The sequence below is a fragment of the Manduca sexta genome, unplaced genomic scaffold (genome assembly GCF_014839805.1).
Source record: "Manduca sexta isolate Smith_Timp_Sample1 unplaced genomic scaffold, JHU_Msex_v1.0 HiC_scaffold_63, whole genome shotgun sequence".
NCBI classification, from domain to species: Eukaryota; Metazoa; Arthropoda; class Insecta; order Lepidoptera; family Sphingidae; genus Manduca; species Manduca sexta.
In genome coordinates, this window is record NW_023595440.1 from 381,571 (window position 1) to 408,843 (window position 27,273).

The window sequence follows — 27,273 nt, forward strand, 5'->3', positions numbered from 1 at the left end:
CATTTTCTTAATTTAATAATCTAAATGCTAAACCATTTTTGTGTGAATGATATTGGTATGTTGTAGTGATGTTTTGGTACTTGAATACCAAATCAGGGTTTTGATATCTTTTTTAGCCTCTATCTAAAATAGCAATTTGCAACGGTTTGTAGTTGACTGACCGAAAAGTGTTTATTTTAGCAGGTCTGTGAATTTACCATAGCCGATAGACAAAGCATCTATCGATATCGATAAGATGTCAGAAGGGATCGCAACACAATTAAATTTCTTGCTGTCTCAGACAGAGTACGCTCAAATGTCATAGTGTTACTTCTATGCTTGTCATTGTTCTGAGATTTTTGCACTGAGTTTTTGCATGTGTACAACACGCGTTCATTTTTAAATTATTTTACAGTTGTGGAAACTCGTACATTGAGCCTATAGTTCTTACATGCACGCAATCATTTGGTAGATATGCGTAAAAGCTTTTATTTATGTATGGAAATTACTTTGAAATAAATATTTGATATATACTTGCGTTTTATTTATCCATTAGCTTTTGCTTACAGCTCCGCCTGCGTGAGTTTGCTTGGATAAGAGTTAAGCTATACAGGGTGTCCCAGAAAGTAGTGTCAAGTGGAGGTCCAAAGATAGAGTACCCCTTGGGGTATCCGAATCACCCCTGTGTACTTTCCGCGATTTTTCATAGTTTTCGAGTTATGAATATTTTCCTGAATTTTTTAGAATTTTCGATTTGAACGATAAAATGTTTTTTTTACATACAAGATCGCGTGTGAGCGGAGACCAAAAACCTGTCGAAACATACTATCCGTAACTTATCCGAAACTTTTTTAACGGACACGGTTGCGGATATATTTTTATTTCGGATATCCGACAGTTTCGGTTACGGTTACAGAGCTCCATAACATCTCTGGTCTAAAGCACATTTTAGTGACATCCTGGAAGGTAGATCTTCGGTGTGTGGTTTCTGGAACCGCCACACCGAAGACGGGCGGCACCGCGTAGGTGCGGCTGCGAACCAGTGTTGCCAGGGCCTTGAGTCGTAAGTTACGTTTCGTTTTCTGAAATGTTACATTTTTGCTGCAAAAGTTACATTATTGTTTTTTTTTTAATTTACGCGTTTTTGGGCAACCATTTCTGTAGCTACGAAACCGCGGGGACTCGCGAAGTAGGAAATGTGCACGCGTACACTCAAGCAAAATCAAGTTTTAATATATGCAAGATACGTTTCATTTTGTCATGGCGAGCCATCTCTAAGTGTGATATGGAGTGAAATACTTTTAGACCCGCCAGTTTTAGGTGCGTTGAATAGAAATGCGTTCTTAAACTGTTTACAATAAAAATGTTGTATTGCAAATCTCGTTGTTCTCAAAAGTTACGAAAATAGCCTTAAATATAAAAATTACTTACATGTTACGCGAGGGGGTCAAAAGTAACGAAAAATGTAAGAAATGTAACTTTCTGGCAACACTGCTGCGAACGATACTGAGGATAGCAGAGACACTTCTGTCAGAGCTGCAGCCGTCCCTAATGCGCTGAAGAGGGCCACCGCGGAGTTCAGGGAAACAATAAAACTTAACTACAATTGGATGCTGATCAGATGATATTCTCGCAGTAGAAAAACAATGAGAAGAGTTCGAAATTACTTTTAATAAAAAAAAAGTTTAATATAATTACCCTTTATTCAAACAAATAAATAAATAAATAAATAAATAAATAAATAAACAAACTTTAAGAATACTTAAATTAATTACATTTAATTTAACGGTTTTGAATATATTTTTAAATTACAATAGTTTATTTGCATTAAATATTTATCATTTAAGATTTTTTGTATTATGTTTGCTGAATTAATACATATTTATAACATTATACGATTTTATTTTTATTATTGAATCCATAGCTTTACACTATTTACATTCAGTCAGAAACTAGTGTGTTTCAAAATCAGTACAATGGTATAAAGTAGGTACAAGAACATTTAGTTTTTTATTTACTTTAGAGCAATAGTACTTTTTAATATTCATTTTATTACTGAGGTGCGTTGGGGTTAAATCGGACACTTTCTCGACGTGTTAGTGTTCTCGAATTATTTTTTTACAAGAATTCTATAGAACTTATTATAATGAATCATTGACATGGCTATATGTTATTAAATATACTAAATGTTATATGTTTTTCAATTCTTTATATATAACAGTTAATGTTTTATAAGGCTTTAAAAAAGTACCATACTTTTAGAAATGTGTGAGAATGATAGGACCTTCACAGGTATAGTTCCGACTACTCTCTAAAACCGTCTATGATACAGGGATTCTAAATCCGTAAAAAGAGCATATTCTGATCTAGATAGTAATTTTTAAACATACAAAAAAAATTATAAATATTTTCACGATATTTTTAGAAGCGAAATTACTTTTTTTACTAGTTCTAGGCATACGATGTTACCTCATATGAGTGACACTGTAAATATTATTTAAAATATTCGAAGAAATAGTACATACACGTGTAAATAAATAACAAATAAACAAAATCGACCATTCACCTGAACTAAAAAAAAATACATTAATGAGTTCAGACGTCTTCGTGTATAAATTTTGACAAAAACTTGCAATATTTTACAAGTGCTAGATCGAACGATTTTAATCCGTTCTTTAATGATAAATAATTGTATGTGTAAAGATCGGATCACAGGCAATATACTTACGTGTTTCGACAAATTTGAATAAACAAGATTTATTTGCTTTATGATACCATATAGCTACAAAATTGATTAAAAACAGTAAATACTTAATTAAATTAGGCGAATTCTTACATGGGGTTAATCCGGATCTGCCAGGAAACGACGAAATACCGATAATTTATTTGTTAGCACCGTAAACATTATTTACTTGACGGAATCACTCATGTGAACTAGTGGAACGTAGGGAATAAGATGGGGTCGGTAGTGTAGTCCGAAAACAAAAATTTTAATACAATAGGGTACCGGATTTAATTTTTGTTCTTTACTATTATCAAATATTAATATAATATAAATTATAATATAGAAGGAATTATTAAAATCCGGTAAAAAATCAACAAGTTATAAGTCTTTGAATTTCGGTGGAAGGGCTAATTAACAAGAAACAGAAAAGAGACGAAATACCCACATGTGAGGTCATCGGGAATTACGACGCGTGCGAAACAAAGAGATGAAGCGATATCCCCACAACGCGCCCACTTCTGCACATTACAATATTTTAAATATGAATTACTCGCTCATTTTTTAACCAATTTTTATGCAGTTTTCGCAGGAGTGCTTCTTTTTCGTATTATTAACCATTACATATAGAATAATTTACAAAAACAAGCATAGGCCGGTCCCCTATTACGAGTTATTTGGTTTATACAATGTTATACCATCTTCGATGTTATCCCAACGCGCCTACATTCGCCTGTTCATCAACTCGACACTATTACGTGACGCAATGTTATTAGAAGCCGGCAAATTACGTTTGGTATTTTTAATTTTTTGTCCTACCCAGTCATTAAAGTCTACTATGTCAATTTTCTCCCAACCATTTATACTCGCGATGCGTTTCACGTAATCTAGAAGAGCATTCAAAGCTGGACTATCCAACCTATACTTTTTCTGTGAATAGGTACAAAAAGACAATGCTTCGCGCTTAAAGATGAGGTCCATTAAGGTCATAGTGAGAAATTTGCTCGTTCCTGCAATCTCTGTGAATGCTTGGAGTTTCTTCTCCTCGACGAACACTTTGGTATTCTCAACTAGCTCCACGAGCTCGGGGCCCGGCTGCCGATGTCTAAGCGTCCATCTTGTGTCGTTTTCGTCGAACCCCGGCGGCGGTTTCGGATATATATATTTGGCAGCGCTGTTTTCACTATATGCCTCTATTTGCAACTCTATAGAACTGCTGTTCTCCTCTGTCGTTTCCGAGTCTTGATGTGTATCTCCTATAATTCAATTTATAATTGTTTTTATCTCAAAATGAGTAGCAAGGGAGGTTTTATCAAGAAACTGTTTAGCCGCCATTTTTTCAATATGGGGGCTCGAGCAGCAGACTTAAAAGGGTAGGGAGGAGCCAATCTAAAATCTAAATTTTTACAAACTTTCAAAACAATAAGTGTATGACAAAACGAAAACAAACGGACGCATACGCGATTAGGGAAGTAAATGGGGCGCGTCATTGTGTATGGCATTAACTATATATAATATCAGCTCTGTATTGTATACTGTCCCACTGCTGCACGGGCCTCCTCTACTACTGAGAGGGATTAGGCCTTAGTCCACCACGCTGTAGTGCGGATTGGTAGACTTTGCATAACCTCAAAATTCCTATAGAGAACCTCCCAAGTAAGCAGGTATCGTCACGATGTTTTCCTTCACCGTTAAAGCAAGCGATAATTCACAAAGTATAAACACATAATTTTAGAATAGTCAGAGGTGTGTTTGGGATTTGAACCTGCGGACATTCGTCTCGGCAGTCCGTTCCACAACCAACTACGCTATTGCTGCTATTTAAATCTACATAATATTGTTATAGAAATATAAAATATTGACATTGTAGCCAGTGTTACTACTGGACATAATAATTAACAACTCATATCTCAGGATGGCGAGCGCAGTGGAATACCAAACACTTTGTAATTCAAGGTGTCGGTGTTTCTACTATTTATGAGCGCTAGTATCGCTTACCAAGCGAACGGCAAGTTCGTCTCGTCATTCAAAGCAATAAAAAAAATACCTTCAGCATCTTTCGTTAATAGATCATCTGTTTCATACTGCAGCACAGCAATCACAGCATCATCAAAGGTATCTAAAAACAAAAACACACGAATTAGTCTCGAAATCTTTCCTAGTGGAATTTCGGCCACGGCGGCCAATCTCAATGGAGATCAGACACGCAAGAGATATTATAGTGCATAAGTGTGCAATACACAAGCACTCTGTTCATTCTCATAGTCCGGTGAGACGACATGACCGGAGAGAGATCAGCAAGAGATATTATAGTGCACGAGTGTGTGCAATACACAAGCACTCTCTGTTCCTTCTCATAGTCCGGTGAGACATGACCGGAGAGAGATCAGCAGGAGATATTATAGTGCACGAGTGTGTGCAATACACAAGCACTCTCTGTTCCTTCTCATAGTCCGGTGAGACGACATGACCGGAGAGAGATCAGCAGGAGATATTATAGTGCACGAGTGTGTGCAATACACAAGCACTCTCTGTTCCTTCTCATAGTCCGGTGAGACATGACCGGAGAGAGATCAGCAGGAGATATTATAGTGCACGAGTGTGTGCAATACACAAGCACTCTCTGTTCCTTCTCATAGTCCGGTGAGACGACATGACCGGAGAGAGATCAGCAGGAGATATTATAGTGCACGAGTGTGTGCAATACACAAGCACTCTCTGTTCCTTCTCATAGTCCGGTGAGACATGACCGGAGAGAGATCAGCAGGAGATATTATAGTGCACGAGTGTGTGCAATACACAAGCACTCTCTGTTCCTTCTCATAGTCCGGTGAGACATGACCGGAGAGAGATCAGCAGGAGATATTATAGTGCACGAGTGTGTGCAATACACAAGCACTCTCTGTTCCTTCTCATAGTCCGGTGAGACGACATGACCGGAGAGAGATCAGCAGGAGATATTATAGTGCACGAGTGTGTGCAATACACAAGCACTCTCTGTTCCTTCTCATAGTCCGGTGAGACATGACCGGAGAGAGATCAGCAGGAGATATTATAGTGCACGAGTGTGTGCAATACACAAGCACTCTCTGTTCCTTCTCATAGTCCGGTGAGACATGACCGGAGAGAGATCAGCAGGAGATATTATAGTGCACGAGTGTGTGCAATACACAAGCACTCTCTGTTCCTTCTCATAGTCCGGTGAGACATGACCGGAGAGAGATCAGCAGGAGATATTATAGTGCACGAGTGTGTGCAATACACAAGCACTCTCTGTTCCTTCTCATAGTCCGGTGAGACATGACCGGAGAGAGATCAGCAGGAGATATTATAGTGCACGAGTGTGTGCAATACACAAGCACTCTCTGTTCCTTCTCATAGTCCGGTGAGACATGACCGGAGAGAGATCAGCAGGAGATATTATAGTGCACGAGTGTGTGCAATACACAAGCTCTCTCTGTTCCTTCTCATAGTCCGGTGAGACATGACCGGAGAGAGATCAGAACCAACGGCTTTACGTGGTTACGAGGGTATCACACCGCCAGCTTCCTGACTACGAGCTGTGATAGTAATTCTTAAGATGGAAAAACCCAATCACAGTTTTTTGGTCCGACCCGGAATTTAAACCCAGGACCTCGGCGAGTTAGCCATACTTGTATCGCATACGCATTACAACTACGCCACCGAGGCAGTCACGACGGCGACTTACTGACCCGAAGTTATCTTTATTTTGTGTCCCGCTTTGCTATGGAGGGAAGGCAACAAACAACAATACCAACTCCTAACCGTCTTTCTATTTGATTAATTTCGTTGCGGGAGAAAGGGTCCGTTCAAGTATTACATAACGCAATTTTTGAAGATTTTTTAGCCCCCAACCCCCTAATGTTACGCGCCGTAACATTTTTCTGTACGCCTCCCCCCTCTTCCAAAAGTTACGTAACTCTAAAGTGTCATTTTTGATAATATCGTCACGCAAAGAACTGGAAAGTCGCTAAAATTCCTTTATTGTTAAAAAAAAAACAATGTTACATTCCGCGTTGTACGAATACCCCCGCTCCTGTTACGCATCGTAACATGTTACGGGACCCCTCCCCTCCAAATTACGTTACGTAATACTTTAACTACCCCAACGACAAACAGTGTTCCCTGAGACTCGGCGAGCTTCACCGCTCGGTGTCAAATGCCACTGCTGATCCTTACAGTAGTAAGTGGGTGTGAGGGCGAGAAAGTCTCTAATTACCTGTAGCCGTTAGGACGTCACATAAGTGCCGCTTCCAGTCAGCCGCTGGCTTCTCGTTGTTCTTCACGCAGTCTTCAATCGAAGCGTCTTCAGCGGGTAAAACAATCACAGCCCTTTTATCCGTCGAGTGACGAATTACAATCCACGATTCTGGCACTATGGTATACTTCGACGCTCTTCCTTTGCTGTATGTCAGCTTAACGATGTTATATCTCGTGGACATCTGGAAACAAAGCGGCGATAGCCTAGTTGGTTGTGGAACGGACTGCCGAGACGAATGTCCGCAGGTACAAATCCTAAGGGCACATAACTCTGACGTTTCTAAAAAAATTGTGTGTGTATTATTTGTGAATTATCGCTTGCTTTAACGGTGAAGGAAAACATTATGAGGAAACCTGCATACCTGAGAAGTTCTGTATAGGAATGTCAAGGGTGTGTGAAGTCTACCAATCCGCACTACAGCGTGGTGAACTAAGGCCTAATCCCTCTCAGTAGTACAGGAGGTCCTTGCTCAAAAGTGGGATAGTATATGATACAAGGCTGATATTATTATTATATTACTATAAACAGACAGACAAATGCGGCGGGGGACTATGTTTTATAATATTTTTTTAGGACCTTCTAAGTGGAACAGTCCCGTCATACATATTTATTTCATAACTTTAAACCTGGGATGTTATGGAGCTCCGTAACCGTAACCGAAACTATCGGATATCCGAAATAAAAATATATCCGTAACCGTAACCGTATCCGTTATAAAAGTTTCGGATAAGTTACGGATAATATGTTCCGACAGGTTTTTGTTTCACCGCTCACACGCCATCTTGTATATGTAATTTGTTTGTAATTTTTAGTCATAACATAACCTCATTTATAAATAGTATTTTTTTTTTATTTAGGAGTAGGTACTTACTTACTTATTTAATAAAGTGAAGGAATAGTGGTGTGTTACGTACTAAACTATAAGGACAAAATGCGTTCGAAGTATGTACTTCAATTTGGATATGTTTTGATCAAGTTAAAGTAATTTTGCAAAATGTAAACAGTGTGATAAAAACTTTTCGCGGAGAGGAGGTGGCACTACTTCACTGAAACTTCATCTCAAATTAAAACACACAGGTTTTCCGAACACCCATGTCCCCCAATTAGTTCATCGATAATTATTAATCGACGATGACGAACGTTAGTTAGTAATCGTCGCCTTACTGCATTACATAATATTTTTATTTTACTTTAATCTAATACCGTAACCGAAACTATTCGAAACTAACGGATAATCAGAAATAATTACATATCCGTAACCGTATCCGAAACCGATATAATTTTATTCCTATATCCATATCCGTATCTATATCCGAAATTTCATATCCATAACATCCCTGCTTTAAACGTTTACGCAGCGCACGCAACGGATGCCTTCAAAAGGAATTTTCCCCGTCTTTACAACATTTTTTATTATTGCTCCGCTTCTATTAGTCGTAGTGTGATGATATAAAGTCTATAGCCTTCCTAGGTAAGTGAGCTATCCAACACTAAAACAAACAAACTAACTCTGCAGCTTTGTATAATAGAATAGATTAAATAACACACTAGTGACACATGTATTTAAAAATCACAAATAATAAATAATAATACCAATTCTGATATGACTATTACAATTTGGTATGGAGATTGGTATCCTTGGTAAGGATACAATAGGGGACCGGACAAATTTTCAGAAGGCGTTTTAAATGGATCATTGTGGATATAAATAGCCAAGAAAAATACTATTTTGCACAAATAAAGCTTAAAAAGTACATAAAACCATGCCTAAATGTTAAATAGCTATAATTCCCGCGCAAACGCTACATTATGTTGTTACATAGTGATGTAGTCTCAGCTTACTAAAGTGACATCACTATGTGGCGTCCTTCCGGCCACTGTCACTTCCGCACACTTTACGTCCCGATAGCGTCTGGTCATGTCTGATTATAATTATGTTTATAGTCTTAATTAATAAATATATATTGTCATAAACGACAGTGTCATTATTCATCAAATACACAACCACAATACATGGTGTCAGAAGTCAATCAAAAAAGAAAAATGTCTAAAAGCGATGAAGACACGGCAAGTGGCGAGCGGCAAGAAATGGCTTCCAAATCGCCAAAGAAGCTCAACATTATGGGTAATATCAAGCCCATGAGTCTAGAAGGAAATCTGTCCACAAACTGGAAGAGATGGTATCAAAGTTTTGTCATTTTTATGAAAGCGAGCGCCATTTTTGATGAGCCGGATGACCGCAAAGTGGCTGTCTTGTTGCATTTCATTGGCAACGAATGTCTTGATATATTCAACACTTTCAACCTAAACATAGAAAATGTAAAATTTTCGCAACTGGTCGAAAAGTTTGAACAATACTTTGTACCTAAAAGAAACATTACATATGAGTGTTACAAATTTTTCACTACAAAACAAAAAGTAGATGAAAGTCTAGAAGATTTCCTAACTCGTCTTATAAATAAGAGTAAGTCATGTGAATTTGGTAGTCTCCAAGATAGAATGATAAAAGATATTTTCATCACTAATATGCATGAAACTTTTCATCATGTCAGAGAAAAGTTGTTACTTGAAGAAGATCTGTCATTAGAAAAGGCGCGAAACCTTGCTAAAAGCATTGTGTCAGCGAAAACACATGCAGAAGAATTTAAGGAGTCTTCTTCCAATGTCTTTTATCAATGTCAGTCATCAACCAAACCACAGTCACGAGCGAGCTCAAAGTCAAGAGCCAGGTCGCAGTCTCAAGATAGAACAAAGTGTACTAAATGTGGTCAAGTGCATAAATACATGTGTCCTGCTAGATATGCAAAGTGTAGAAAGTGCAAAATTAGAGGACATTATGAAGCGTGCTGTAAGTCTAAATCTGTTAAACTCATACATGTAGCAAAAAGTGAAAATGTCAAAGTTAATGTGTCAAATAATATGCTAATTGGGAATTTAAATTCAAGTCACTCTAAGAAAGCAGAATGGAGTATTGATTTAACAATTAACAACATCAATATAAAATGCATATTGGACACGGGCAGTGATGCCAATGTAATGTCATATAATTTATTTAAGTCACTAAATGTTGTCAAAGAATTTTCACCTTGTCATGCTATAGTAACTTCTTATTGTGGAAATACCATACCAATATTAGGTCAACAAACATTTAATTGTGTTTTTAGTATTGGTAGTCAGAAACAGATAAAAAATATTAAATTTATTATTGCAAAAGTGTCGTCACCAACTGTACTTGGTAAAAATACTTGTACAGAATTGGGTCTAGTTAAAAGAGTGTTTAATATTGAAAAATTAAACAACTGTCAAAGTCAAAATAATATGGCTAGTCTAACTAAATGTCATAAAATGTCAAAATTTACAAATAGCAATATAAATTGTCAATTACAAGCACATGAAAATAATTCTGAATTTAAGTCATGCTATGTCAAAAAAGATACTCATATAGAGAATCTTTTGTCTAAATTTAAGTGTGTATTTGATGGATTGGGCTGTCTACCAGGTGAATGTCATATCACAATTAATAATGATATCCGTCCTAAAATAGATTCACCTCGGAAAAATTCCATTCTCACTTCATGATAGACTGAAGAAGGAACTAGACAACATGGAAAGTATGGATGTCATCTGTAAGGTCACTGAGCCAACATCATGGGTAAGTTCACTTTTATTAGTTGAGAAAAAGAATGGTCAACTTAGAGTCTGTCTCGATCCAAGAAACTTAAATGAAGCTATATGTCGATCACATTATCCAATACCTACTATTGATAATGTACGATCTAAGTTGCATGGTGCATCATATTTTTCTACTCTGGATGCGAGTAGTGGATTTTGGGTAATCCGTCTGGACTTAGAAAGTTCAATGTTGTGTACATTCAATACTCCTTTTGGTCGGTATAGATTGCCATTTGGTATTAATTGTGCCCCTGAAATATTTCATCGTATTATGACTGAAACATTTGGTGTTTTGCCTGGAGTTATGGTCTATGCTGATGATATATTAGTCTATGGCAAGGATCGTCAAGAACATAATGAAAATTTACAAAGAGTATTAATGAAGGCACAACAAGTCAATTTAAAATTTAATAAAAGTAAGTGTAAATTTGGTCACACACAAGTCAAATACTTAGGTCACATATTTTCACAACAAGGTGTGTCACCGGATCCAGAAAAAGTCAGGGCTATCAAGGATATGCCGTCTCCTATGTGTCTTAAGGATCTACAAAGGTTTCTAGGTATTTTAAATTATTTAGGAGCATTTATTAAAAACTTGTCAGAGGAAACTGAACCTCTCCGTCACTTATTAAAAAAGTCAAGTGAATGGCTATGGAATGAAAGTCATGAAGCTATATATACACGTCTTAAGAATATTATTTGTCAGGCACCAGTATTGTCACATTATAATGTCAAAAAGTCAGTTCTCTTGTCAGTAGATTCAAGTCAGTCAGCAGTCGGTGCAGTCTTGCTTCAGGATAATCATCCAATTTGCTATGCTTCTAAAACTTTAACGTCAAGTCAGAAACATATGGCACAGATTGAAAAAGAATTATATGCCATTGTCTTTGGATGTATTCGTTTTCATCAATATGTCTATGGTAAAATAGTCTCTGTCGAAACAGATCATCGTCCATTAGTTACTTTATTTAAAAAGCCTTTAGCAGAAGTTCCAACCAGCGTCCTACAGAGGTTAATGTTGAGAATACAAGCTTATGATTTAAGAGTTGAATACAAACCTGGTACTAAAATGTACATAGCTGATTCATTGTCTCGAGCAGCTTTACCAGAGTCCAGTGAAGATGAGCTGGATGAAGATGTCAGGGTTCATGTCAATATGCTTGTTAATCACTTACCTATTACAGCAGAACGTCTCCAGTGGCTCACCAAGGCTACGGAACAAGATGAAAGTCTGCAACTACTGAAGAATTACTATCAAAATGGATGGCCTGATAGAAAATCTGAAGTCAATAAATTAGTCTTACCTTATTGGAACTGTCGTCATGAAATACATGCTGTCAAAGGTCTGCTATTAAAAGGTAACAGTCTTATTATACCTAAAGAGTTGAGACCAGAAATTCTGAAAATGATACATAGTGGTCATCAAGGTATAGAAAAGTCAAAAAATTTTGCAAGAGGTGTTGTATATTGGCCATTAATGTCACATGATATACAGCAATGTGTAGAAAATTGTGAAATCTGTTTGTCACACAGAAATGCAAATCCTCCACAACCTCTAATGTCTCATAAGATTAGTTCTTTTCCTTGGGAAAAAGTCGGTATAGATTTTTACAATTTAAAGGTCAAACTATTGTTGTCGTCGAAGATTACTATTCTAATTATATAGAAATAGCTAATGTCAGCTCAACAGGAGCAAAAGCATTAATAAATGTTTTGAAACCTATATTCAGTCGTCACGGGATTCCTGTAAAAATAATGTCAGATAATGGTCCACCCTACAGTTCACAAGAATTTAAGCAGTTTATAGATTCTTGGGGTATATGTCATACAACGTCAAGTCCTTACCTATCACGGTCGAATGGATTAGTGGAATCTGGAGTGAAAATAATAAAGCGCATACTTACCAAATGTGCTGAGTCTGGAGATGATCCTCATCTTGCCTTGCTGCAATATAGAACCACACCTAGAGGAAACTTACCGTCTCCTGCTGAATTATTGATGTCTCGTCGTCTCAGAACACTAATACCTACCGTTGTTAAGCATCTGCAACCTAAAATAACAAGTCATAAGGAATATAGGAAAATAAAACAACATAATAATGTCAAACAAAAATTTTATTTTGATAAAAAATCTAAGGAGTTGTCTAAAGTCAAGAAAGGAGATAGGGTGATGTTCAAAAAATCACCTGATTCTAAATGGCAATCTGGAAAAGTCATAAAGGAATGTGATGAACCTAGATCATTTATTGTCGAAGCCCCAGATGGATGTACATTTAGAAGAAATAGGCAACACTTGTTATGTCCTCCGTCTTCAAGTCTTAATAAGGAAAATATTCCAGAAAATTTAACAGAGAGTCAAGAAATAAGTCAAAGTCAAAAGGAGGAAGTGAGAAAGGAAGAACCTATAAAGGGTATACTTAAAACTAGAAGTGGTAGACAGGTCAATCTCCCAGTCAGGTTTCAAGATTAAGTATATGTTTGATAAATGTCAGGTGTAATTGTCTAAGTAAATTTTAAGTCTTTAAGTTACACAAATGTATAAGTAACATGTCATATAAGTTAAGGAATGTAAAAGTTATAAGTCAAATGTATATGTTGTCATTCTGTGAAACTAGTCTTAAGTCTCAATTGTCTTTGTTAAAAACAAAAAATGAAAAAGGGAGATGTTACATAGTGATGTAGTCTCAGCTTACTAAAGTGACATCACTATGTGGCGTCCTTCCGGCCACTGTCACTTCCGCACACTTTACGTCCCGATAGCGTCTGGTCATGTCTGATTATAATTATGTTTATAGTCTTAATTAATAAATATATATTGTCATAAACGACAGTGTCATTATTCATCAAATACACAACCACAATACATATGTCATTTCGTCTCGTGTGACGTCATACGTGGATAAAGCAACTTGACAAGTCTTGTCATTTGAACAGTGATTCAATATTGCCAGATTAGGGTTATTTACCCTAGATTTAGGGTAAAACTGAATCAGCAGGGTATTTTTTTATGGTACTTTTTGGGGTAATTCTACGAGTTAAGGTATTAAAGCTATTGTTTCACGGTATTGTAATAAATATTGAGCTTAGAGAAAGATGTTTCCTACAAAAATTGTAGGCCATGAAACAATTATAATTTTTATTCAATACAATTTTCGTGTACAGCTAGTTGTTCCTAATAAAATGAGATAATTAAATTAATAATTATTGAAGTGGAAGTGAAGAAAGAAGTGGCGTCTGCATAGATAAGGATATAGAAAAAAAAGAACCGACTTATTTATGATTGGTTTAAGGGTAAAATTTTAAATTCCAAATAATCCTGGGGTAAAGAGAAATTATGATCTGGCAACACTGCATAGACCGTGTTAATCTCAGGCAATCTCAGTTTACTGTGTAACAACCAGAATTCTATATTAATAAATATGTTATTCCATATCATGTGGCAGCTAAAACATAAATAAATACATCTCATAACCATAACCTCCCTGGGTGTACAAATTATTTAATTAATTGAAATATTCATCGATTTATTTTAAAGCATTAAAATAACACAACGCGGTATGACATCCAGATGACGTCTGTTTGTTTACATTTTACCCACGTGTGACGTCATGCGCCGTGATTGGTGTTTCATTTGCCGTAAAGAATAGACTAAAAATATTATAATTATTGTATTTTATTTATTGATTTAAAAATACAAATCACAACTCTTTTACACAAACAAATATGAGATAATATTTTTAATATTACAAACTTTACTTTAAACTGAATTTCAGATTTTTTGGTAATACCTGTCCGGTCCCCTATTTGGTATGGAGATTGGTATCCTTGGTAAGGATTGGTATCCTTGGTAAGATTGGTATCCTTGGTAAGATTGGTATCCTTGGTGGTATCCTTGGTAAGGATAATAGATTATTTTTCCCTGGACAATATGTATCGGGACTTTTAACTCGGAAAACTCTAGCGGGTCTATTTCACAAATTTAAAGGCTAATAGAGATGGCATTCATTTTGTTGCCATTTATTTGGGAGCGTATGTTGGAGTGTCACTTTTGTGTTTGGTCAGCTTATACAGTTATGTGACTAATAGAATTTGTTCGGAAGTTGTGTAAGAGGCCCTAACTGTCTTATACGTTAACTGACGCATAATATTTATCAGAACACTAGCTTTTGCTCGCGGCTCTGCCCGCGTTATAAAGTTTTTCGGGCTAAAGTTTTCCGTTATAAAAGTCACTATATATTTTCCCGGGAGCCTATGTTCTTCCCAGGGTTGCATAACTTTAACCGTTTGCGCAACGCAGGCAACGGAATCTCTCAAAACTAATACATTTTCCCCGTTTTTGCAAAATGTTTCATTACTACTCTGCTCCTATTGGGTATAGCGTGATGATATATAGCCTATAGCACGAATAAAGGCCTATCAAACGCAAAAATATTTTTTCAGTTTGGACCGGTAGTTCCTGAGATTAGCGCGTTCAAACAAACAAACTCTTCAGCTTTATATAATAGAATAGATTGTGAAACATGCCCGGGTGAAGCCGCGAACGAAAGCTAATTGTACAGGATCATTTCGACATTGCGTACCTAATGGAACCACATAATTATATACTTGGAAATAAAACTTTATTATAGCTTACTTGAGCCGTTGTAATATAAAAAAGTGTAAGTTTCCAACAAAATAAATATTAATAAAAAGTAATTTTAATTTTATGTGCCATAATGCCACTACTACTACTTTAAGAGAATTTGTCGTAGCGACAACACTCATGCACACGCCATATTCGCATTAAAAAACAAAATGTTAAAACAATCTGAACACTAAAACCGCGATATCTGGAGAAAATATTCGTTATTAATGGATTAATTGGCACAATGTCAGCAAAGGTGAAGACGAGTATGTGATTTCATTTAACGCAATGTCAAAATGACCTTGTATAACTGTGTTATGGATTTGTTAATTATTAAACTTACCGTTGGATTTATGAACAGCGATGTTTACTTTTAATAAAGACGGTATTAAACAAGTTATTGCGAAAACTGCACTTTACGTCCTTTTATATTGCACTTCAAATTATAATAAGTGCTTACGTTTAGACATAGATATAATATTATCTATGATTGCGAATATATTCTAGTAACTAGGGCTGTCAAGGTTCTTGTTTTAAATGACGAGACGAGCTTACCGTTTGTCTGATGGTAAGCGATACCTATAAACAGTAGAAACACCAACACCGTGAATTACAAAGTGTTTGGTATTCCACTACGCTCGCCATCCTGAGATGTTAAGTTTCATTATGTCCAGTAGTTACACTGGCTACAACGTCCTTCAAACCGGAACACAACAGTGACTACACACTGCTGCTTGGCGGCAGAGATAGACATTGCGATGGTACCTACACAGGCAGACTCTAACATGAGAGACCCACCACCAGCTAGGTTAATAAACAATATTTTTTTTTGTATATGAAGAAACCTCTTTAAAAAGAAATTAAACCGCCTTCAATAACAGAAGAAACGAAATAATAATTCAACTCTTTGTACCTGCCTATTGATTACTAACTACCTATCAAAACACGAATAGTGAATTTTGCTTTGTCATTCGTAATGTTTATAGACGCATTCAATATAATTTTTGTTCGAAACTTAAACTTTTTTATTTTACATCTATGGCTTAAATAACTTATTGTTAAGTATTATTTCCATATATTCGTGGTTTCATTTAGTAACGCGATGTCAAAATGACCCTGTTAATAGTTTTGCAACCTAAAAATAGAGCTGGGATATAAAACGAATGAAAAAGGACGGCATAACTAACGTTCTTGCGATTTGTATGAAGTAATCTGTCCACCTCGTGTGTGGACGTCTGACGCTGCGCTTGCCAATTCGTGGCCTCCACTCCAGAACCTTCTAGCCCCATCGGCCATTAGTTCTGCGAGCTATCTGCCCTGCACACTGCCAGTTCCTGCCTCATAAAAGTCGCAGGACGTCACTGGATGCGGGCTTACAATAGGTCGATCTGAAAATCTTTGGGACAGGCCCATGTTCAGCAGTGGAAAACCTGTGGCTGATGATGACGAACTAGTATGCGAATTGCCAACGTCGACTCACACTGTTTCATGAACATTCTAGCTGGATATTGTTTATGGAAAACTTCCACTGGTCGAGAGCTCTTCAGAATATAAGTGGTAATGTGATAATGTGTATTCTTGTGATGGTCAATGATTCATTAGTATTACGTACTTATAATATCACTGCTGCACGGGCCTCCTCTACTACTGAGAGGGCTTAAACCTTAGTCCACCACGCTGTAGTGCGGGTAGACTTCACACACCTTTAAAATTCCTATAGAGAACTTAGGTATGCAGGTTTCCTCACGACGTTTTCCTTCACAGTTAAAGCAAGCGATAATTCACAAATACACACATAACTTTAGAAGTCAAAGGTGTGTTGGGTTTTGAACCTGCGGACATTCGTCTCGGCAGTCCATTCCACACCCAACTAGGCTATCGCCGCTTAGCAGAAGTATTGTGCGTTATCAAATATTATTAGTCACTTCTCGGAATACTCATGTAAACCACATATCAAGGGTATGACCTTAATATTTTAAATAATAGAGATTTTTTCAGCGTTTTGTGTTTTTTCTCGTAATTACACTTATTTACATTGATAGTAGTTATGATGCAAATTAATTAGGAAATAACTAGATATTACGATTGCTTTAATCATTTCGATAGTAATAGATATTACATGCTAAGGTGGTTTGGGAATTTAGAGAGGATGATAGGAGACTGACAGAGAGGTATACAGGGTCATTTTGACATCGCGTTACTAAATTAAACCACAGGCTTATCTACTTGAAAATAACACTTTACAATAAATTACTTGAGCCGTAGATGTAAAATAAAAAAGTGTAAGTTTCTAACAAAATAAATATTAATAAAGTCATTTTAATTTTACACGCCCTAATGCCACTACTTCTACTTTAAAAGAATTCGTTGCAGTGGTAACATACTTTCATTCAGAAATACACTCACGCACACGCCATATTCTCATTAAATTACAAAATGATCAAAAAATCTGAAAACTTAAACCAGTATTTTTGGTGAAAATATTAGTTTGAATGGATGATTTTTGGCGCAATGTTAGCGATAGGGAAGACGAGTACGAGTATGTGGTTGCATTTAGTAACGCGATGTATATGACTTGTATAAGGCGAATGTGGATGGAATAGCCGGTAGGGGTCGACCGCACCGAACCTTCGAGTGTTAAATGACATTCTTAGTAAAGGCCAGGTCAAAAGTATCCTGAACTGGCGGGAATGAAAAGATGAAGGTGGAGAGAAAGAAGTATTCCAGAATCGTGCAAACAGGCAATCCATAGTCTCTGCCTACTTCTATGGAATAACGGCGTGATACTATTTATATGTGTAATGAATGTTACAAATAAAGTCAAAATAAATAAAAAATAATAAAGAAATATTACCGGAAGCGACGCACCTCCGGCGGTCACCCAATAGAAAAGAAACGACTGATTAGGTTTTAATTTTTATTTCAGTATACAAAATATATAAAACTATTGATTATTTAATATTATTACTTGGATTGTATATACCGTCCCACGGCTGGGCACGGGTCTCTGCCGAGAGGGTTTAGTTAGACCACCACGCTGTAGTGCGGGCCGACTTCACCTACCGTCATCCTAAGATGTTTTTATTACATAGATACGTTGTCCGAGCTCAATACTGGCAAGACGAAAGCAAGGCAATTGCCCGACATTCACTTAGTCAACCTCCAACCACTGTCGCGGCTAGTCGGCTTACAAACTTTTTGTATTTTTATAAATAAAATGCCTTCCTGTGTTTTTACACGATGTACAAATTATACTACAACTATGAATGAAAAAAACGTTTTATTTCATACGTTAGTAATAAGTATACATTATTTAACTTATTTTTTAACTAATAAATGCATTTTATTCGACTGTCATGGCAACCAGAGACCAATAAACTAGATGGCCGCGGCGGTCGACGCTCGGGCCGTATCAATGCGAGCTGCTAGGGCTATATAAGTATGAGACTATAGTAAATAGTGCGCTGTTTTTATATGTAATTCTATTAGTCTATGACGCGTCTATTTGTAAAACGTCATTACTTTCATCAATATAAAATATTTCATAAATATGTTCCATATCATGATTTAATAATAATATAATAATATCAGCCCTGTATATATACTTGCCCACTGCTGAGCACGGGCCTCCTCTACTACTGAGAGGGATTAGGCCTTAGTCCACCACGCTGGCCTAGTGCGGGTTGGTAGACTTCACACACCTTCGAAATTCCTATACAGAATTCTCAGATGTGCAGGTTTCCTCACGATGTTTTCCTTTACCGTTAAAGAGAACGATAAATTCACAAAGAATACACACATGATTTTTTTGAAAAATCAGAGGTGTGTGCCCTTTGGATTTGAACCTGCGGACATTCGTCTTGGCAGTCCGTTCCACACCCAACTAGGCTATCGCCACTTTTTCTCTCATATATTAGTTTACAATATTTTACTTCACTATGGAAGCTATAATGGAGAATAAAAACTGTGGTAATTGATTTAAGTATTTTTTTAACATTTAAAACGAAATAAAAATAATAGAAAACAAACTCTGCATTAATAAATATAAATAATACGAATTCTTATGTTTACGCGAATGTTAGACATTAAAATGAACTATTCGGATTGCGTAAGCCTGGCATCCAGTTCTACATTTAATTAAATCGGAACTCAAAAGACCGGCTGCCAGACTTCAAGACGCTGTGAGCTCATTCTGCGTAGATCGGACCGTCAACAGCTAAATTTAAAAAGGTGTATAATTTTAAATATAGGTAGATATTGTACCTGACTTTTCAGATGAGCAACACCTCAGTCCTCCGTGACCATGAAGGCTGTAGTCTTCGAAACATCATGAGAACATAATATAAAAACCGAGGAAGGATCCGCAAAATAGTTTTATTACAATAAATAATAGTTTATCTGTTTACACTGAGCTTTCTTCCGCCATTTTATAGAGCTGTAACGTCAGCTCAACGCGCTGTATTAATTTAACAATGACAGGTACAGTTATGAGGTAATAGGTAATACTGTGGTACAGTCGGGTACTCCAGGTGAATCACATATTTTCAATTTCAATCTACAATAACTGAAATGGTCAGTACATCATACATAGACAATTATAAAAATAAATGGATATTACAAGTAACTATTATCATAATAACTGGTACTTTTTTGTATCAGACCTCGCAACACTGGTGGAATCCCCCGGATTAGCTACTATAGGGGACCCGGAGGATCGGAAGTTGGAAGGGGATAACTGGAAGCAGTGGCGGCTCTAAACGACGCTAGGTCCCAGCAGGGTCGTAGCTAGACTTGAATTTAAGGTAGGGCAGCCGTTATTACAAGCAGGTCGGAAATAAAAATGTTACTAAATCTGATCTGCTTAATCGATTTCTGGTTTTCTTCACTCGTTAAAGGGAGCAAAAAAAAAAAAAGGGAATATGTTCAGATTGTGACAAAATTCCCATAAATCTCGAAAGAGAGTTATTTCACCCATCAATACGAATAACTCTTACTATGGGACCAACTTCCAAATCGTAAAATAAAAAAACCGCTGCGCCATATATTTTCGTTCAGTAGTACTGTACAATTTTGTTAATTATTAAGGGCGGGCTATTTTAAGGTAGGGCATTGCCCCACAATGCCCCCCCCTAGCTACGGCCCTGGGTCCCAGGCGAAAACAAAAATAAACAGACGCGAGACCCCGGGCAGAGTAAAAAAACGTTTCTGTTTTAACAGGTTCGTCGGTAAGAACGTAAAGAAAAGGTTCTGCGAGGCACCACGCGAGGCCTCTGTAATAGAGGCCCCGAGCGGTTGCCCGGTTCGCCTCCCCCAAAGGCCGCCTCTGATTGTAAGGAAGTTTCAGGAAAGAAAAAGAAACCCAAAGATTGGAGAGGAGAAGGCCAGGAAATTTTCAAGTCCTCATAGACCTCAACGTGAATTTGGGAACCATGAGGTGTACACACTTAACTGTGTGTAAAGAGACGCGGCAATGTGCCCCGTGCGTGGATATCTAGCACTTGACATATGTTTTAATGCTGGTTGCGTGCAATTCACCATTTTACTGGTGGTTGGTCTCATCTAGGCTCCGTCTGGGCAGGTAATGCTTTTTTATTTCTACTGCCAACCAGTAAAAATCCGCTTCGAAGGACATTGTAGCTAGCGTGATCTGTTATTTATTATATCTTAGACAGGCAGTTTGTTCAACTGATATACCTGTATCCCGCAATTCTGGATTCCGGTTTCACTTTCCAGGTAAATATTTTTCAAGTTTGTTTTTAAACCCGTTCGCATTTTCAGCTGCAACCACATCCTATGGGAGTTTGTTCCACGTTCACAATCTGTTCATCAGGAAAAGCTATCGGAGAAGGCGGATGTTTAAGGCCCCTGAGACGATTTTTTCTTGGATAAACAGGATGTTAATTTTTTGAATTGTCAAATCTCTGGGCATTGTCAGATTTAACATTTATGTTCTCATTGTGACGAGCGTAGAGTGCCACTCAGAACTTTGTTATTCGAATATCGCTACTGTCCACGGCGGTCGTATCTCTTACCATAAAGCAGCGTTCAATTGCATTAATAAAAACTGAGTTCTCTGGATACTGCGCTTTAACAACGTCTAGTACTTTTCGTTCTCATATACTCTAAATTTTTAGATATACAGTACTTTAAGTAAACTTCGTCGCTGTCCCATCCCTTGCGACGCGTGACACTTTTCATGTAATCCAATAGCGCCTTAACAGCGTTACTGTCTAACTTATTCTTCTTCAATCTTAACGTGCAAGAAGACAGTGCTTCATCGGTAAAGATGAGAGTTAATAATGTTCGCACGAGGTCCTTGCTCGTCTCTGCAGAGGACGTGTAGTGTTCGAGTTCTCGCTTAATAACATATACCTTGCTGTCTTTAATGAGTTCTACGAGTCCCAGGCCCCGCTGCGGATGTCTCAGCGTCCATCTTGCGCCGTCTGTGTTTGGAGAACCATTACAGTCATTGATACCTCCAATCATCTTCCCTGGAGATTCATCGCCATGTGCGCCAGTATATTCGAACACCAAATGTATTATTTCATTGAACAACGTTTTTAGGTTATCAAGAAATATTTGTTTGTGATCTTGTTTAAATGCTTTTGTTTTTGTGTGTGTTTCTTTGTCAAGTTTAGTGAGTTTAGGCCTGGGAGCTGATGACCGCTCCGTTTTACGTTTCTTTGCCTTCGACCCTGCAAAAAAGTTTATTATTATCATAATGTTCTTGTGATTTTATTAATGTAAGAACTAATTGAAATGGAGCCCGCCTGGCAGTGGCGAAGGGTGAAATTTTTCAAAAGGTAACCCGGTGTAAAAAAAATTGGCGTCGGTTAAGATATCGGGGCAATTTATCGGTAAACAAAAACTAAGACAACGGATTAGTCTTGATTCGAAATTACCAAACGTTAACATACCTACTAAATCACCTATTATGCGTAAATAGTTGAAACATTCATAAAATCGAACAATAAACGTAGATAATTCTTCTTCCATTAATCACAAATATAAGTACCTACTTACCTATTAATTTGTTATAACAGCAACAAAAGTAAGTATTGAAATAATAACCACACTACCTACCTAAAAGTATCTGTTTATTTTCTAAATAAAACTGTAAATGTAATAGAAATAGGTATCACGATCGCCAAACAGACCAACAGTTTAAGTCTACCTACATGATAAACTTATATAATTATCAATTTAAATTATAATCAAGAAAGGTTATTCGTTAACTTTTGCTTGTATCGTGGTGCTATTTTAAATTCAGTAAAATATAATATTTATTTTCTTCTAACAAACATTTTGTGTCTAAAATCAAAAACTTTCAGATCTACTTCCAATATTTTAACATCTAAATACTAATATGTGAAATCACTGACTAATAATATACTTACGTAAAGGTAGGCATTGAACTGATCACAGGTAGTTATTTCCATTATAATACACTATATTTTTGTAGTTTATAAATAAACAAAGCGCTGATAACTATCACATAACTATCAAAAAATAAAATGAATATGACAATTTACAAACACCGAAACTTGGTAGCATAATAAATTATGACGTTTGATGGACGTAAAAAGTGACAACTATACATAGTCGGTTAACGTGAAGCCGAACTAGCTCGGGTTCCCTTTGCCCATATCTTCCGCACGATTCCAACAAACACTAGCATAGAAAGTCATAGAAAGTGCTGCCATCTATATTAAAAAACATACTTCGACATTAAGCCGCTTGACAGCGGGTTACCTTGCTCCTGTGGCGTCATAATTTCACTTTGGTAACGGAATTTCTGGGGAACTAAATACAAGATGCGCCATCTAACGTTATATAAAACAAGTAATCGATAGCGATTAAATTAACAAACATCGGGCTACTGGCCGATAGATGTCATTATTAAGTGATCATTATTAATAAGTTAAGCTATTATAATTATTTTCCAGTCTGATAATACGTTGTAAATTTTAATTTACCTATTACATATATTGTTTAGTGTCACCGAAAACCTAAAAGGGAAGCCGATGGGAATCGGCTTGTATGGACGCTTCGCCACTGCCGCCTGGGTAGGTACCACCGCAATGTCTATTTCTGTTAAGCAGTGTGTAGTCACTGTTGTGTTCCGGTTTGAAGGACATTGTAGCCAGTGTAACTACTGGACATAATAATTAACATCTCATGTCTCAGGATGGCGAGCGCAGTGGAATACCAAACAATACTTTGTAATGCACGGTGTTAGTATTTCTGCTGCTTATCGATCGTATCGCTTACCATCAGGCGAACGGCAAGCTCGTCTTGTCATTCAAAGAAATTAAAAAAAGTAAAAGAGAGTGAGTACCTTCGTTGGTCGGAGCTGATGATTCTTTCCGCGCGGCTTCGTTCTGTTCCATGACGTAGATTTTAGCGGCGCTGTAGTCGCCTGGAAGACAACACAAAACGGTTATATCGAGGAGTAGATTATATAATGAACTCTATGTTAAACATGGTACCATTGACATAATGAACAGCAGGCCGGGGCTGTTTTTAAATATATTCGAAAATTAAGTAGTTTATAGGTAGTACAGTTAAGTTTCCCTACAATTTATGTTTATATAACTCAATTAAGTATAAGCAGATGTTTATTTTGTTAATTGTTTTTTGTAGAGTCGTTTCCGTAGTATAATTTCAATTAGGGCATAGGTTTAAGGAATACAATCTAGTCTTAATGTAATTCAGTGCTTAAGTATTGTTTATAATGAATGTGTTCTGTGTTATGCCTTTTGTTAAATAATAATAATAATATCGGTCATATCGTTTACTACCTGGTGAACGGAAAGCTCGTCTCGTCATTCAAAGCAATAAAGGGATAAATAGCCTATACATTAATCTAACCAAATATCATTCAAATGCATTTGCTTGTTTCCGCGTTCACTTTTGAAAACACACGAACATTCAAATATTGTAACAAAGATTCGCATTTATATTACTTAGTAACAGCCCTGGATCTAAGGGGGCTAACCGGGGCCCATGCCCCTGGCGGCGAATTCAGAGAGCGACAAATTCAATCCTGGCAGACGAATACATAATTTATCATTAACGCAACTTTGACTACTGAGACATCCAATACAATCAATACTAAAATTATTTCCCGCTGGGCGAAATGATGGTGACAAAAGTAAAAATATAGGTGGGAGGCGGAATTTTCCAAATTTTGTCCCGCCTCGAGAATAATAGGGTACCGGACTCATTTTTGTTCTTTACTATTATCAAATATTTACATAATATAAATTATAACACAGAAGGAATTATTAAAATCCGGTAAAAAATCAAAAAGTTATAAGTCTTTGAATTTCGGTGGAAGGGCTAATTAACAAGAAACAGAAAAGAGAGGAAATACCCACATTCGACGTCATCGGGAATTTCGACGCGTGCGAAAGAAAGAGATGAAGCGATATCCCCACATCGCGCCCACTTCTGCACATTACAATATTTTAAATATGAATTACTCGCTCATTTTTTAACCAATTTTTATGCAGTTTTCGCAAGAGTGCTTCTTTTTCGTATTATTAACCATTACATATAGAATAATGTACGAAATCAAGCATAGGCCGGTCCCCTATTCAAGATCCGGGGCTGCTTAGTAAGAAGTCAGAGGATTCGGTGCACCTACCGCTACTATGTAAGACTTCGCACAGGACCTCTTTCCAGTCGGCCGCCGGTGCCTCGTTGTACTTCACACGAGCTTCAGTCGACGCCACGTCGGTAGGCAAGGCAAGCACGCCTTTATTACTATTATTCACATGTCTTATATCTGTCACCCACGAAGTCGGGACGACTGCATACTTGGGTAAATCGTTAACTTTGAACATCACTATGTAGTAATTCGGTTCTTGTTGCATCTGAAAATGATAGGCAAAGATTAGTGCATGAGTCTAGTTTAGTTTTACTTGCCCACTGCTGAGCACGGGCCTCCTCTACTACTGAGAGGGATTAGGGCTTAGTCCACCACGCTGACCTAGTGCGGATTGGTAGACTTCACACACCTTCGAAATTCCTATACATAATTCTCAGATGTGCAGGTGTCCTCACGATGTTTTCCTTCACCGTTAAAGCGAACGATAAATTCACAAAGAATACACACATGATTTTTAGAAAAGTCAGAGGTGTGTGCCCTTGGGATTTGAACCTGCGGACATTCGTCTTGGCGGTCCGTTCCACATCCAACTAGGCTATCGCCACTTATAGTTCTAGTCTAGTTTTAGCTCTTATAATAATAATTGGGTTCTGTTTGTAACCGACTTCAAAAACGAGGTTCTCAATTCGATTGTGTATAACGCTTGGAAGGCAACCATATCTAGCGACAATCAGAAAGTTTTTGAGTTGAGTTCTTTAAAGTTTTGATTTTAATATGAAAAATCATTACAATAGGGGACCGGACTCATTTTTGTTCTTTATTATTATCAAATATTTACGTTATATAAATTATAACACAGAAAGCATTATTTAAATCCATCGTAAAAAATCAACAAGTTATAAGTCTTTCAATTTCGGTAGAAGGGGTAAGTAACGAGAAACAGAAAAGAGGCGCAATACCCACGTGTGACGTCATCGGGCATTACGACGCGTGCGAAAGAATGAGATGAAGTGATATTCCCACTTCGGCACATAGTAATATTTGAAATATGAATTACTGGCTCATTTTTTAACCATTTTGAATGCAGTTTTCGCAACAGGGTTTCTTTTTCGTATTATTAATCATTACATATAGAATAATGTACAAAATCAAACACAGGGCGGTCCCCTATTAAACTGTTTATATTATAAAGATATAGTCTAATGATATTGTAATTATCCTAGATCAAATGACGTAGAAAAAATTAGCGATTCTAAGTAATCGTTAAATCATCGTAATAATAATTAGATTATACATAAATAAGGAAGAAAAGCCGACAGGCATCAGGTTAAATGGACCTTCTACCACTGCCATAACCAACAACAAAACTAGGCATGTTGAAACTATACTGAGCTCCGAAAAAATATACATCGAAATCCTATTTTATTTCGAAGAGATCCCTGCATCCGCTAAGTTCAAGGTTAAAAAAAAAATGAGACCATTCCGAAACTAGTACGATATCGAAGGCAAAATGAATCGTAAGTCGGAGCACAGGAAAAAAATATCGTTATGAACCTCATAATTACTTAAGACAAGGCAGTATGGTCGTAAGACTATAGCCTGTCCTCTAAGGACGAAGAAAAAAAATGAACTTCCTCATGTCAAAGTCAGTAACTTTTTTTGTTTTATTTATAATGAATACGGAATTTTTACAAAAATATAAAAACAAAATGGCGAAATTGGAACACATTATCGTTCTAATAATGTTTCTTCATTTAAAACATTGTATGAAAATAAACAATCATTTGAAAATCGAAACTCACCGTTAATTATTATGAAACACCAAACAAAATACACGATATATTTAACAATTAATCACTGTTTAATAATCACACTAATTAGTAATCAGTTACTGTGTACTCGTGTTTGTTCTGCAGTTGTGTAGCGCGTGGTGCGGGTCACAACTAATAGCCGCGCAAAGGCGCGCAACGCATATCTAAATACAGGAAGATCAGTGTTCGACCACCAACGTCATCGCTTCACTGTTTCAGATAATGATAGTAGGTATAATATGTTTTGTTTTCCTAAAAGCTTTGATAACTTTATAATTAAACTTGTCCAAACTTGAATATACATATTTTTACATAAATATACATGATGTAATTGTTTTCTCGGAAACTGTTCAACACATTGACATAATATGCTCGTATTCTATCGAAGTACATGTATAAGTGTAGTTCAAACTATTTGGGCGAAACTTTTCATTATAGCAGAGAGGTCACAATCTTGTTATCTCAGTTTACTTAATTTTGATTCAATAAGCATGTAATCGCTAGTACATTTTGAACTAGATACTTTTAATAACAATTAATATCACAATTAGTTACTTCTTGGAATCTATCA

At 36.8% G+C, this 27,273-nt stretch overlaps 2 protein-coding genes across 3 annotated transcripts; both read right to left on the reverse strand.

Moving 5' to 3' along the window:
• Positions 1-3,401: 3,401 nt before the first annotated feature.
• Positions 3,402-15,729, reverse strand: LOC115454065. Its single transcript, XM_030182810.2, has 4 exons — positions 15,622-15,729; positions 6,942-7,164; positions 4,749-4,820; positions 3,402-3,957 (listed from the first exon to the last, which is right to left on the reverse strand). Exons 2-4 carry the CDS (start codon positions 7,162-7,164, stop codon positions 3,425-3,427), a joined length of 828 nt encoding a protein of 275 aa, XP_030038670.2. The 5' UTR covers positions 15,622-15,729; the 3' UTR covers positions 3,402-3,424.
• A 3,904-nt stretch (positions 15,730-19,633) lies between these two features.
• Positions 19,634-26,828, reverse strand: LOC115454063. Of its 2 annotated transcripts, none has more exons than XM_037447174.1 (4): positions 26,694-26,828; positions 24,928-25,156; positions 23,617-23,697; positions 19,634-21,973 (listed from the first exon to the last, which is right to left on the reverse strand). In XM_037447174.1, the coding sequence occupies exons 2-4, from the start codon at positions 25,154-25,156 to the stop codon at positions 21,366-21,368; spliced, it is 918 nt and encodes a 305-aa protein (XP_037303071.1). In that variant the 5' UTR covers positions 26,694-26,828; the 3' UTR covers positions 19,634-21,365. The 2 variants fall into 2 exon arrangements, with proteins under 2 accessions (XP_037303071.1, XP_030038668.2); XM_030182808.2 differs by lacking the exon at positions 26,694-26,828 and adding an exon at positions 25,855-25,914.
• Positions 26,829-27,273: the final 445 nt, after the last annotated feature.